The sequence below is a fragment of the Falco naumanni genome, chromosome 6, assembly GCF_017639655.2.
Source record: "Falco naumanni isolate bFalNau1 chromosome 6, bFalNau1.pat, whole genome shotgun sequence".
In the NCBI taxonomy this organism is placed as follows: Eukaryota; Metazoa; Chordata; class Aves; order Falconiformes; family Falconidae; genus Falco; species Falco naumanni.
The window spans coordinates 17,534,024-17,548,525 of record NC_054059.1 but is presented as its reverse complement, the minus strand read 5'-3'; the positions used below and the strand labels follow the sequence as shown (position 1 = coordinate 17,548,525).

Below are 14,502 nucleotides of genomic sequence, written 5' to 3'. Positions count from 1 at the left end.
AAGAGAGCTGCAGTCTGTTCTGGGCACTCAGAGAGACCAACAGCTACTTTCGTTACGTAAAGGTGTGCTCCATGAAGTCAATGTGGTAGCCAAACCACACAAACATACATTTACATGCACATGCTGGTAACTGCTACAGATACACATTGCATGCAACAGATGATGTGAAAAGGTTGAAGTGTCAAGATGAAGTATCAGGTGAAGTAACTTCCAAGTAGCAACCTTCTACTCCTGGACACTTGGACAGGAGGGACAGGAATAGAGCCCAGCTCTACCTAGTTCATCTGGGAGGTTCATGTATGTGGTCCGTTAGGGCTATGAAATACATATGATGGCCAAAATTTCCTGAATCTTTTTTTATGATCCCACCTACTCTACTAAAGCAGTGGAGTCATTCAGTCTACAGGTAGGGCCAGACTTTGACTCCCTGTATCTTAATGGAAGGAGGACCCTATCCATATCAACCAACACAAGCAGAGTAAGGGAAGCCACTGCAGCCAGCAGACCTGCATGGGTATAGGCAGATCTCTAAACATTTAAAGACGTAAATCTGTAAGATACTCTGCCACACCATTGCAGTGGGAAAATATACCGCCCCATTTGCTTTCTAGCAGCTAACAGAGACAACTTATCATTCAACGTGATGCTCGGAACATTCCGGATGAGGGGGGGAAATGCAACACGGGCAGCCTGCTGTTACAGAGCTGCTTGTGGAAGTTCTCTTCTGCAGAAAAATGTTAGTGTGCATCAGATATTATTCTGTAGTAGAAGAAAATATTCCTTAATAGACCAAAATGCCCAGCAAATCTATTCTGAGTTCTGAAATTAGAAGAGATTTCCTAAACGTTAAATGCATTAAGATTCACTTACAGATGAGGGCTACGGGCTGAAGCCAGGTTATATACCCTGCGCTGCAGCTGCTCCCTCACCACGCTCCCATCCCCATTAGCTGGATAAAACTCTTTGGGAAAGTATGTTTATGTAACAGAAGTATTTGGTAGAAGCTAAGCAGCTCTAAAAGTGCTTAGAAATGCAAGCCAAACAGGGATTTAAGTATGTGGGTCTGTCTCACTGAGTGACTTCACCCCAAAGTACTTCAGGGTTTACTGATGGAGTATTATGTTTCAATATTAAAAAGTCACTTGTGACTTCCAGAAAAGCCTGTTAATAGACAATGTTTCTCCTTTGTATTTTATATATTTTTCTCTTTTGCTGTTTATTACTAGCAAGAAAATGGGATCTTTATCTCTTTAAGAGCTCATCTGCTTCTGTTTGCTGAAGCTTATTCTTCACTTGAAGTCATAATCTGCCCACAGTATCACAAATGGTTGTTCTGGGGAGGATTATAATGCGATAAAGGCAGAGGATCATGATTTCAGGTGGAAAATTAATTCCATATCAACAAAGATAATGTTACAAGGGCAGAGTCCTCAGACCAAAGCCTGAAATGCTTACTCATTCCTGCAATGAGACCTTGCCAGACCAGAGCCTCAAATCTGGAAATTTTCAAAATTTGGTAATCAAAAATGAAGAGAGGAGTCAAGTGATGTAATTTGTGGCAGCTGCTACTCCTATGTTCATTGCAAAACTAGAATGGCCAGTGATCCCTTCTCAACAGTGAAATGAACAGACTTTTCTTGTGTCATCTGTGTTAGTTATCCTTCAGTTGAACCCAAAATTGAAAACTTATCATATTAATTCAGCAATCAAAAATAAAAAATGTGAAGATTACACAAATATCTGTTTGGCAAGGATGGCACTATTTTAGATGTTAAGTCAGCACTCACAGAAGAGCAGAGAAGTATTGCAAAATATTCAGGTATGCACAGTATACCAGCTGAGACCGCTGAGAAAACACTAGAGATTTTTAAATCTTGGGGGCAATAGAATGAGGTTGCTCTAACACCATTAAGCAGTTTGGAATTTCTGGTATCATGTGAATGCTGTGTCACTGGACAGTGACAAACCTTTTCTTTGTGCTGAGAGGGAGTTGCTCATTCCTAGACCCTACTGCCTGACTCATTTTTATGCCTGTAAAATTCTGAAACAAGGCAAAACAAACAAGAACTCAAATACCTATTTTTAGAAAATCTGTCTTCTAAATAATAAAATAAATGCACAAAGATTTACACTACAAAGTATTCTTCCTTAAAGAAAAAACTCAGATGACCACCAGAACCAGTTTTAGATACCACAGCAGAAGACAAAAGGCAAGCTGAACCTGGGATTATCTTCTCTCCAAAAGCATTCATGTGCATCCTCCTGGTTAGAGTCTGAATCCATGAGGACTGTTTTTCCTAGTCATGCTCTACAGTCAGCAGGAATAGAGAGGTGTCTCTGGAGGCTGATACAGAGCCAAAACCTAGTTCACTTACTCTCAAGGGAGCTTTCTTATCTACGGAAGGAGACCGGGCAGATCAGCCTCTTTTAGCTGAAATTCATCCTTTTAAGCCTTCTCTGAAAGCATTTTTTTCCTGGAATGAAGCGTGGTAATATTGAAAGGGCCCGTTGTGTCTATCTTTACACCCAAACCAATGATGAACACTGCAAGCCTGGGCGCTGTGTGCCACAGCTCACAAACAACTGGTTATGTACAATTACTGCCATGGTAAGGGGTTCTGTAAAAAAGTATCTTCTTATCCAGCCAAGTTTTAACTTCACTCCTCTGATTCAGTAACTGATTTCTTGTATACAGAAACACAGTGTGGGATTCCTCTGACCAAAGCTCAGCAGACCTCCCCTCCCTGGGCTCCCTTTGGAGCCACTGAAGTCACCGGGTCAGATGAACCATCCCCTAACAGCACCTACTGGCCACAGAGGAAGACCAAGCTGACTACTTCACTCATAGACATCTATATTGTAAGTATCCAAAATTAGGTAGGATGGATCAGGACCAGGTTTTGGTCTGCCTTCGATACAGTATTCATCATTCCATATATATTTTATGGTCAGATTTCCTCTTATTTTCTGTCTTCTATATGACATAATTCCAGAGAGAGAGAGAGAGTTTTACACACCCCAGACATACTCTTGCTGGATCCCCATAATTCAACACAGCACTCTTACGAATTTGTCCTACTGATATCTATAATAATATAGCATGTTTTTCTATTCTGTTTAAATATTTCCCATCCCGTCTTCTTTTCTGATCAGGCTATACATCTGAAAGAGGTCACTGAATTGTCAAGAGTAATTCAAAAGGCCCTTTTGGAAACCATAAACGTAAAAATTAATAAAGTGGATAAACTCCTTTTCTCTGTAATACACCCAGCCTTGCATTTATGAACATCATGTGTGCTCATTTGCCCCGTTCTTCAGAATTTCTTCAGTATGATCTGGTATTTGATAACCAAGTATGTCATACTCTGCAATCCTTGTTACGTTTTTGCCTATTCCTAGCTTGTTCATTAATATAAAAAATAGGATTTTGAAACTTCCTAAAGAACTTGTCCAATTTTTGCTTTACAGATCATAGAAGCATGGAATGGTTTGGGTTGGAAGGGACCTTAAAGATCACCTAGTTCCAATCCCCCTGCCATGGGCAGGGACTTTGGATAATGTGTTGAACCTTTTTCTTTCACTGTCTTGGTTTTTCTGTATTTTTTTTAATTCTTTGTCTGATACTTAAATAGCACCACACGAATAATCAGTGCTATCCCGTGTGTGCATTACCACTTTAGTGACATGAATCTTTGACTCCTCCATTCTTTCAATGTGTGATTGTATTGATTCACCAGACCCTTTTCCTCTCCATTCCAGTTGCTACTGTCCCTACGGCCTTCATCATACACTATCTATTATTCTTATGCTTGATAAGAAACCATATTCATTCTTCATTTTTCCCAGTGTGTATTTTATGTAGAATACATTGGGTGTTGGAATTCTAGTCTTGGAACCCAACCTTTCCAGCCAGTATGTGTTTTCTGAGTCCCTAAACATTAACTTCAAGAGAAGTAAGAGTGCATTATCTGATGTCCAGCTAAAGCCAACAGAAATCTTTGTGTTAACTTCAGTGGACACTAGACAGCAGCCCAGTTTACCTTGTGGCAGGTCTTCAGTAAACTACAGAAGAAGCGCTAGCTAGCATTAAGCCACAACTCAGCACAACTGGAGGAATGACAACAGAACTCAACTGTGTTTGCAAATGCCTTTACGGATATTTGAGTGAGTCCCGTAGACTAAATGCATATTTGCAGCTGCACTAATGAATATCAAAGCCAAAGGAAGCTCAGATAGGATATCCAACTTCGTGTACTTGCTTCTAAGGTTTTTGACAATGGCTGTGTATGCATGAGAATTGTCATCTATTACCACTGTCAATTAACGGCCTCACGAAACAGTCTTTGAATTGTCAGTTACTGCTTGTTTAAAGCTTGGAAACTTTCATGTATATGCAACCTACAACAACTTAGGGCCTGGCGACATTAGTATGCGTAGTATCAAAGCCGATCTCAAGATGCTGGAGTTCTCAGCTGTTTTGCAGACAGGCTGAAATAGAATTAAACCCTATAGCTGAAGTACCTACTTGAACTAAAAAGGCACATTTAATTAAATAACTTCATTGTATCAAATTCTTCTGCATGCTGAAGAGAGAAATTTGAGAATCTTTCTGCTGCACATACAAACTTCTATATGCATTTTAAGAACTGTTTTAAATTAAAAAGTGACCAAGATTGCATTATTTCCCTTCTCCTTCTCCCATAGTGACCTCCATCCCAAATATCCTCAGTTTACAAAGAAACAATAACACCTCCACAGCATTTAACTGCCAGTTCTGGAAGTTCAGCCCAAAATAAAAGATTCAAGTTAAGTCTTCCAAACTACTTATACATCCTCTCTAATATTAATGATTGCTAACTAAAGCTAGGTCTTAGTTTTCTGTGGCAGGAAAATTACCTGCATTCACTCAGTCTATTACTTCACAAACACACAAGGAGGATGCAACTGCATTTGCTATTTCTTGGTTCTATCAGGTCTCAAAAAAGTAGGCTGCAACCTTTTTTTTTGTTTTTTTTGTGTGGTTCTCTTGATTATTTTTTTTTAATCTTAGCTAAGGTTACTCCTATAAAGATCTGAATCAAGATTTAAAACATCAAATGTAAGATTTCACATTCAATTTCTCATTCCACTCACTCATTAACAAGCTTTCACTGATGCTTCTTTGCATGTCTTAAGTTTATTTTAGGAGACATTATTCTTATCTTCTAAAACTTAAACTCTAAGCAGTGCTGGAACCATTTCTTAGATATTGAAGACTGTGATTTGGCATGTGTCATATTCCAAGATAAGTCCACACATTCAAAGGGATTAAAAGCAATTGTTTTTTATATAACCTGAACAAGATTACTTTCCCAACCAAGTTCGTGAAAGTTCATCAATAACCTGCTTTCCAGGCCCTAAGCAGGCCCTTAAGTGTATACATACAAGTTCTTGTGTGAACCTAGGGTTTAGATGTGAATTCAGAATACAGTTTTTGATAACCCAGGCTGCATTAAACTGCTGTTTTACACAATGTGTGTTTTTTCCTATCACAAGGTTAGGATTCCCATCAATGCAGGTAAGCCCTAAGACTAGGAAAATCTGATGATGTGTAAGCAAATAGCCAAGGAGCCCAAGTTACGCCTCAAGATACCCTTTCAATAGTCTTTCCTGTCTAAACCTATAAACCACAGAAGCCAGCCTGTTCTCCAGGCAGTCCTGTCATTCTTGGACAAGAAGGCTTGCAGCCCTCCACAGCTGCCTTGCCAGTTCCTTCCCTGTTACCTCAAGGCACCGCAAGCCTACAGTAGGAATGAAACAATTACTTAAGAACAAAAATAAATCAGAGTACTGCTTGATCAGTGGTCTGTAAGAGAAAGTTTAATTTAGAATATACTAGCACATTTCCCAAGCATGTCCCTTTTCCACCCCTGCTTCCTCTGTTTTCCATCTCATCACTTCTCAGCTTGGGCAGTGTACAGTATACATCAAGAATCTGCTGCAAGGAATTAACTTTCAATATTAAAAATAAAGTAAGAAGAAGAATAAGAAATAACATACAAATTGCTAACCCATGCAAGTGCTGCCCAACATCTAGTACAAAGAAATTACTCTCTGTCCAGGGTGCTTGTCTGAAGCGTAAACTGGTAAGAGAATTTATGCCACCACAGCATGTTAAGATGGGTCTGTACTTTGTCAAGCATAAAAGAGATGCATAACTAATGAGAGACTTAACAGGCATCTATTAAAAATACTTTAAAAAAAGATACCTGGGGTGGAATTCAGCTATCTATTAAGATACCTGTGCTCAGATACCAGCAACATATCTGAATGAGTCTGTCCTTCAGGGGCAACTAGTCTAAGCTCCTGTTATAGCCAATGAAAAATTTAGTCGATAGGCTCAGTGAGGCTTGAAGAACCATTCAGTTCATCCTGAAGCAGACACCTACACTAGGTCAGCTGAGTAGCTCTACAGACTATAAACTGTAAATGCCTACAGTGAGTTTATTGTGCTGTATAAGAGGATACTGGTTTTGCAAAGTCACTTTCCAACTCCGGCTGCACTTTACGTGCAGGAAGGTAGTGGCAGCAGATCAGAAGGGAATGATGCCTCGACCTAGTTGCATCATTTCGTTCTCTCTAGAACAAAGGAGGAGGATAAATACAATACCTCAGTCTGACTTGATTACATATTTCAGTATAGTTAGTGCTATCAATTTAGATAATCATAAATTAAGTCTTGTAAAACTGTGTTTCACTTCCAGTCTGCTCTGCTATTTACCCTGCCATCCTAAAGCCGAGTGCTGTATTTAAGCAGCTGAGTGGACAGGGGCGATAAGGACATTGGCACAACTTGCAAGAAATGTGTCTTTGCCCAAATGCCAACTGCAGTTAGTTTCCATAGCTGATGAAGTGCTTCAGCCATAACTCATGTTTCGTTCCCTCTGATGAGTCAGGAACAGCAAACCACTGACTCTCCTTGATGCAGGGCAGTAGGGAACAAGGGAGCACGACGAGGGCTCAAACGCTTTGGATGGCAGAAGTATCCAGATAACAGGTACCCAGGCTCGCAGGTGAACCAGAAGCACAAGGAAATTGGCTCAAAAACAAGCCAGCTTTGCTAGTGCTACATCAAGATCAGCCACAGGTCTGATGACCTGGCTCAGCCATCTCCTTCACACAGTGCCAAGTCCTTGCCCAGGGCAGCTGGAGGGGCTGAGGCACCCTCCTCAGAGCCAGAGACGCCTCCATGCCACAGGGATGGCATCCGCTCATGTTTCACAGGGCCAGGCCCAACAAGCCCAGCTCAGCCGAATCAGATCCCACATGAAAACAGCAAGGTGACTTCACCCTGTCCTCTGCATAGTTTCTTCCGTAGCACACCAAAGGCACCTCTCCTTAAAAAGCCTGGGAGTGGAAGACAGCGTGAGTCTCTTCCATGCCCTAGGAAAACACATGTGGCAGCCCAGGAACAGAAGCAGCCCCAAGGGCCATACCACCCTGTCCATATTGTGCTTTCTTTCATATAGTACCCTCAGCCTAAAGTGCTGAGCTGTTTCTGAAGGGACACCCACAACCTGATCTGTCACCCTCATAACCTAACCACAGTAACTGAGAAATCGGTGTAGATGGTTAGAGCTGTACATGATGTATGGACCCCTACATGATCCTTTCCATCTGTGTAAGAACAGTTCCTACAGCAGATGTGGCAATACATGTGCTCACCACAAGTACGACCTCAGCTATTTTAATTCACAGTTTCAATCTGAGGTTAGTTTCAGCCAAAAAACAGTAGCTAGAAGTTCACATTCTGTACATGTGTACAATGTGGCTGCTAACAGAAAGGTGGTGACAAGCCGTGCTCCACCTTGATCCCCTTGAAACCAGGGCTCTGCTTGCTTGCAAACTGCTGCTTGTGTGCACCAGACATGTGCACTGTAACTGGCATACAACAGTTACAACCACATCCAAAACACACACTTCCCGAGATAACAGTAGATACTGACAAGGCAGAGTATGTAAATACTTAGATAAATATGTAAATACGATAGCTAGGATGTTGTTGACATCATTGTATTAATGGGAAAGTAAATAGTAAGATGACCTTTTATTACGTACAGGATCTTTATGCAGTGGTTGTCCCTATCTTGTTAGAGAACTGTGAGGATGTGTTCATTTATAACACAGGTCCTGATATATAGTGTATTGAGACCATGCCTTACCACTGACGTGGACTGTGACACAATGTCAGTACGCTGTCGGGTGACTAATAGAGCTAAGAAGAGATCCCCTCAGCATTTCACTTCTCTGCAGACTGTTGGAAGCCAGAATAGAGATGCAGGCAACCAGATGGCTATAGAAACATATCAGGCATTTCTACACTACGCTGTAGCACAGAGTAAAGGTACCTGGGTTAACTCCTCTGGAGTTAGCTCAGGAACCAAAGTGGTCTTGCTGCAGCAGCCAGGGAATTGCCGTGTTTTGTAATACAATTGCCAAACAGGCTGTTTCTCAGCATGGACCGATGCTTGCTAGCCTATCTAAAGGCAGCACTGCAGTGAATAAAGCTGACAAACAATGATGGACAGATGACGTATAGTAAGCAGAATCTCAGTGGTTCCTAGTTTGCCATGTAACAGCTGAGTGTGACATACTCTCTCTGGGCCATATTATTGGACATGTTATGAAAAATGGATAGAAGGATTTGTCCTTATACAGTGTAACCTGTATTTATAGCTCTCCATTCATTCCTGTACATAAGTGCTTTCATACATCTAAGAAAACAATTTATTTTTGTCTCTGATTTATTTTCCCTTGAACCCGTTCCTTAACTCTTAGACGGCTAATGGAAAAACAGTTTAAACATCCTGGGGGAAAAATGAGTCAAACACAAAGGTAAAATATTTTCAGGCTCATTCAGCTCTGCAAAGACAACAAGACATCCTTTCATTAGGTGAATGAATGTATTTTTCTGGCTAGCCCTGTACATTTCTGTTGTTCCTTGAATGCACTCCCTCCAATCAAACAGAGGACTCAAATTCAGCTTGGAGGGTCTGTTGATTTCTCTTTTCACTCGAGCTGTACATATCTGGAACAATTTATAAATAACTGCAATGCTCACGATGAATAATGGTGCAACTCTTCAAAGACTATTCATTATTGTTTTGTAAGACATCTAGAACTGTATTTCTAGGCAACTGTCTCACAAGCAGCCTCAGAAGGGGGACGATTATGGCAAAGGTATGCTTAGGGATAAATTTATAAACACTTTTTCTGGGCATCAATTGTTGGCACAGTCAATATATACATTTACCGGAGACTGTTTTAGTATAGGTTTGCATCCATTGTGCCATAATGGATGATTTAGCAAATTCATTTGCTTTTAAAAATTGTCATCAGTCTTGGCTGACCTATTTCACTACCAGTCTTGTCACAACAACAGACTGAATATATATAACCTTGTAGTGACTGTTCAGTGTACTAGGAAGAAAATGTGCAAAACCCAAACGACCAAATGTTATTCCTTTGCTACAGCTGTGATTAATGCATGCCACCAGCCCTCCCAGAGAGTCTCCTCACAAGGTGTCAACTCCTGTTTGCCTTACTGGTGAGTCTAGTCCCATGAGACATGCACCTGGGTTATGTGAAGTCAGAATTTACAGGGGACTACAAAACTTCTATGGATTTGCTTCCTAGTAGGTTTATACCTGTCGGTCTCAGTGGGAGCATTCACAGGAAACTTGCCCAAAATATATGTGAGTCAAAATTAAATAAATATTGCACCATAAATATACACATAAATAAAGCACCCTATTGCTCATGACTACCCACTGACACCGATACTTTCAGTTCCTGAGATCATAGTCTTCATAATTCAAAAGGTAAGATAAAGGAAAACTGTAAAGCTCAGAGAAAATTTCAGGTGAAAGATTTATATATATGATTACTTTTTACCCCTCCAATAATATAAAAAAAATCAACTACTCATTTAGCAATTAGCACAATTATCCTTTCACAATCTCATAAAAACCAACCATTTAAAGAGCCTGCGTGAGAACCTTCCTTCTCAACAGTTCTTACCCCCAAATCAAAAGGTTTTGAGAATTATACCATTTGGATTAATTCCTTCCAGCCTAAGGGCTAGAAGCTTACTCCCTTTTTAACTGAAAGGTAAAGATGTCACATAATCCCATGACTCCAGAGGCTTCAAACCATAAGGAAAACTCATTTAGGAAGAAATTTCAATCACAGGAAGTGGCAACACCAACATGTTAAGCAATGCCTTTAAATTGTAAGGTACAAAAGACATTCAGACCTCTTTGTAAAGTTTAAGATGCTAAGCATTGAAATTTATCAAGGCCAAGCCCCCAAAGTACTCAGAGAAAATACCTATACTTCATGAAAAGCCAAACTTCCACCGAGAGCACAAGAATGAAGTCAGTGAATCACTAATAACATTCACGTTTTTGAATATACAAGGAATAATAATAAGAAAAAAAACTAATAATGGAACACAGTCCCTATTTTGGTAAAACTCTCACTGAGTTACATTGTTATTTTGCTGTGGGTTTGGTTAAGCACAGGCATTTCATTCTACAACTGATCCTCAAAATAAAGGAGAGACTAGTGCAAATAGCTACATCAAAGTCTGATTTTCATGTAAGCAATGAATATTTCCGTTGGAAATTTACTTGTTTTCTTTTTACAGCCATGGCATATCTAGGTCTCCCTCAGATTAGAAACATTAACTATTCTGGGTATGACTCCTGTGTGACTTTGTGGAGTATCTATAGTACCTGGGGGATGGAGGAATCTTAAGAGCAGTTATAGTCATAATGAACTTAAAAGTTCTGCAATCAAAAATATATGTAAAAATAGGCCTGACAAACTTCTGGTGGTAGTAAATAAATGTTAGTGGGGAGAGGACGCACCACTATTCAGGAAACTCTCACATCTTCTTGCTAGTTAATTTTTCTGTTACGAAGCACCTCTAACAAAGACAGACTTTAACCTACTTTATATTCATAATGATTCATGCAAATTTACCTCCTTTTGAGGCAGGGGGTCAGGTGTTTAAGTTCATTCTATAATAAGTAAATCTGCATAGACTTCTGCTGTATAATAATGAGGCATGTTTTGTAGAGACATTCAAAATCAAGACCCACAAAAATGGACTATTTATGTATTCAATTCACCAGTGGCATATAAAATTCAGAACAGGAGAGCGGATAAGGATCATAAATACAATATCAAATTTACTGTTTACCCTCCCATAGTATGGTGTCTTATTTTTTAGGATGGGGTTCAGTACTAGAGGAAAGGAATTAAACAGTTCTCACTGTATATAGACAAAGACAACAGGCACACACCATGAGAGCTGTGTCTCTGGCAAAGAACCTCAACATAAATTTGCTACACATCTATTTTTCCAAATCTAAGGCTTTCCTGGCAGGCAGCCAATCATGCAGGAATTGCCAACCGTTCTGTAGATAGGGCAATTATAATTCTCTGTGCACTGCCACTAGACCACCTGCACATTCACGTGTGATGTAAGTCAGATTTGAACCCAGCTCTCAGGAGACGAATGCCAACCCACTGCTATTTACTATCAACCTATTTCTCATTATCTTTTATTATCATTAAGAAACACCGTTTATAACTGCACCTGACAAACAACTAAGCATAGTGGAAGCTAGCAGATGGACCCTGAGGTATAAAACTTGGAGCTGAGGTGTTATGTTCATTGCGGGGGGGGGCAGTTATGCAAAGCCCATATTTTCATGTATCATGCTTTGCTTTCATCAACATCTTATTGGGGTTGGAAGTGCATAATGTTTTGTGCTGATATAGAATGAGAATGTCAAATTCTGTCTCAGATAATGCTGCCAATATTTTCATAGGAGTATGCCTGAATTTTTTTTATTAATAAATTCAGTTAGATTCACTAAAATAATGTTTTACTTGGAAAAAAATATTGGAAAATGAAAATTTAATGATGTCAAATGAGTCATCATTTTCTCTAAAAAATCAAAGGTCTATAATCAGATAATGAAGGGGAAAACTGCTCCACCATTTAAAAGGGCAGTTTAGACCATTAGCTGTGGTGCTCCTCTGTAGAGGATGTAGAAAATTACAAAATAATGTAATAGTTGTTATTGGTTTATTCCAGCAAGTTTCAGTAAATGGAAACCTCTAGGAAACACTTTATATTAGTCTACTTCTAACTGGGTGCTATGCAAATAGCATCACATACTGAAGTAATAAAAATAAATCAGTTACTTTGCAAACTTCCCTTTTAAGAGTCACCATGCAGGATGACACACATTTCAAAAGGGCGTAACACATTAAACTTCATCTCTGTCTAGGCTCAAGAGTGAGAGAATTTTACATCAAAACCAAGCATTTTATATTGGAGGAACTAAATAATGAAAAAATATTTTGCCTTCCTGAGGGACACGGTTGGTTGTTTGCTTTACTGCAGCACTGTTCAGTCAACAACAAAACCAGATTTTGCATGGTTTAACGATAGGACACTCCCTATGTCATCTTCTTTTTGTGATAGCGTGTACAAATTTCAAAATAGTTAGGAGTTCAAAACTAGTTGCCAATATGGACCACGTTGCAAAAAATGTATCCCAAGCACACTTTTGAAAACATTACTCATAACCGGGTAATCTTCTCACCCACAACCGGGTAAGGAAAAATGCAAATAATTTAAAACAAAAGATCATTTTAGTGCAAATCTGTCTCTCAAGGCTTCCAGAATAACAGGCGATGGCACAAAGATATGCCTTAAATCAATAGCAGGAAACCAAGCAAGAGAAATATCTAGCTAGGAGCTCTGCAGGGCAGCATGAAAACAAAGTATGTACTAAAACAAATATTATTTTCCATATTTTCCCAGCAATTACGCTCCTCATTCAGAATCCCTAGGAAGCAACTACATTTTGCATTATACTTTCAGCACTGGCATGCAAGAGTTTTGATTCCCCCAACCTATGAATACAGCATCACAAAATGAGGCGCCTGCCAAGCAGCCTTGTAGTCTGGATCCTTCTGGGATCTCCCGCGGCAGCATCCAAGCCAAGCGGGCAACTTCCCTGACACGGAGCGAGGCGCAGGTGAGGGCTGGCAGCACGGCAAGCGTGCGGCAGCTCTGCAGTCGCAAAACCTACCAGCTCTGCACATTATCTACCGTGTGGTCAATAACGGGGCTTGGGGTTGCTTTTTGGACAGAGGGAGGTCTCGCACGGACAGTGAGCACAGCTTTTCTTGGAGTAACCAATTGCTTTGGGAATGACACAAATCAGCAGGCTGGTTGGGGTGACACGAATGAAGAGCTCGCATTTTGTGTGGAAAAAAACCAAGAAATGAAAGAGGACATTATGTCTTCCATGCAAAATGAAAAGTTTGCTATGTGATTTCATTAACAAAGGACCACAACAACATGTACTCAGGTAAAGAGAACAACTTCTGACCTTGAAATTGCGTGCTAAATAAATTACCTCAGAGCGAAAGTGATGAGTTCTCATGACAGCATCTGGAAGGGAAGCAGAAAGACACACAGGCTCCACCAGCTCCACCTCAGATTTCACTCCAGCTAACGGCTTTACGGAACTGCTCGCCCTTTGGCGCAGACTGGTGGGACAGGGTCCGGGCTCTCCCGGCGCAGCCGGCAGCTCCGCCTGGCATTTATATTTAATTCATCGGGAAGAAGTTGAGCATAAAGTTCTGCTGCACTTGAGAGGCCGGGGGGGGGGGGGGGGCTGGGGGGGATTCCTAGCCCCTCACTTCCCTCCTGCTGGCCGAGGTTCGCTAAGGATGGGTGGAGACAAGGCTGCCGCAGTCCTGGGCTCGGCTTGGATTTTTCTTAAAGCCTTTGCCCGGCCAGACTGAAGCAGGGCGGCCCCCCGCCTGCAGCACCCGGGGGATGGGCCGGGGGCACCCCCACCCCCCCCGCCCCCGGGGACCGGCAGCATCTCTTACCTCGGCTCCTCGAGCGACCTGAAAAGACGGATTTGATGGGATGCCTCCCTTTCTGGAGCCTGCGGTGCCAGCAGCAGAAGAATAAGATCGTAGCGATGGTCCCCAGCAGCAGCAGGAGCAAGAAGAGGGCGCACTGGATGCTGTAGGGTCTCAGCAGGACCAGGAAAGCCGCGGCAATCATGGCTCAAGCGCCCGGCTACCCCTGTGCGTGCGCGGGTCTGCGGCGAGCGGCGGGGGGCCGGGCAGCGCCGGGCAGCCTCTCCCCCCGGCAGCGGGGCGGGCATCGCCGCCGGCACCGCGGTGCTGGAGCCGGCAGCCGGGCGGGAGGCGGCGGCGCGGGGGAGGAGGGCGGGCGGGAGGAGGAGGAGGAGCGGGATGGATTCAGGCCGTGACTCAGCAGCCGCCGCGGCGGCGACTGTTGCGGTGGGGCTTCCCCCTCCGCGCCCGCGCGGCAGCCGGCAGCGAGGAGCGCGGCGGGAGCGCCCGCGGGCACCGGCGGGGCGGGGCGGGGCATGGCAGCCGGCGCGGGCACGGCGG

The 14,502-nt window shown here is 42.0% G+C and overlaps 1 protein-coding gene across 5 annotated transcripts in view; it reads right to left on the bottom strand.

The window, feature by feature from the left end:
* The window catches only part of DST (dystonin), a 302,875-nt gene extending 288,390 nt beyond the window's left edge, over positions 1 to 14,485 (bottom strand). For 2 of the 5 annotated variants that reach the window (XM_040599277.1, XM_040599279.1), the window contains exons 1-2: positions 13,966 to 14,481; positions 13,458 to 13,519 (exon numbers count right to left, since the gene is read on the bottom strand). In XM_040599277.1, the coding sequence (XP_040455211.1) occupies positions 13,458 to 13,519; positions 13,966 to 14,146 (243 nt within the window). In that variant the 5' untranslated portion in view covers positions 14,147 to 14,481. Of the gene's footprint in view, positions 1 to 13,457; positions 13,520 to 13,965 lie in introns of all 5 variants that reach the window. The other 3 variants (XM_040599286.1, XM_040599278.1, XM_040599280.1) reach the window with 3 other exon arrangements.
* Positions 14,486 to 14,502: the final 17 nt, after the last annotated feature.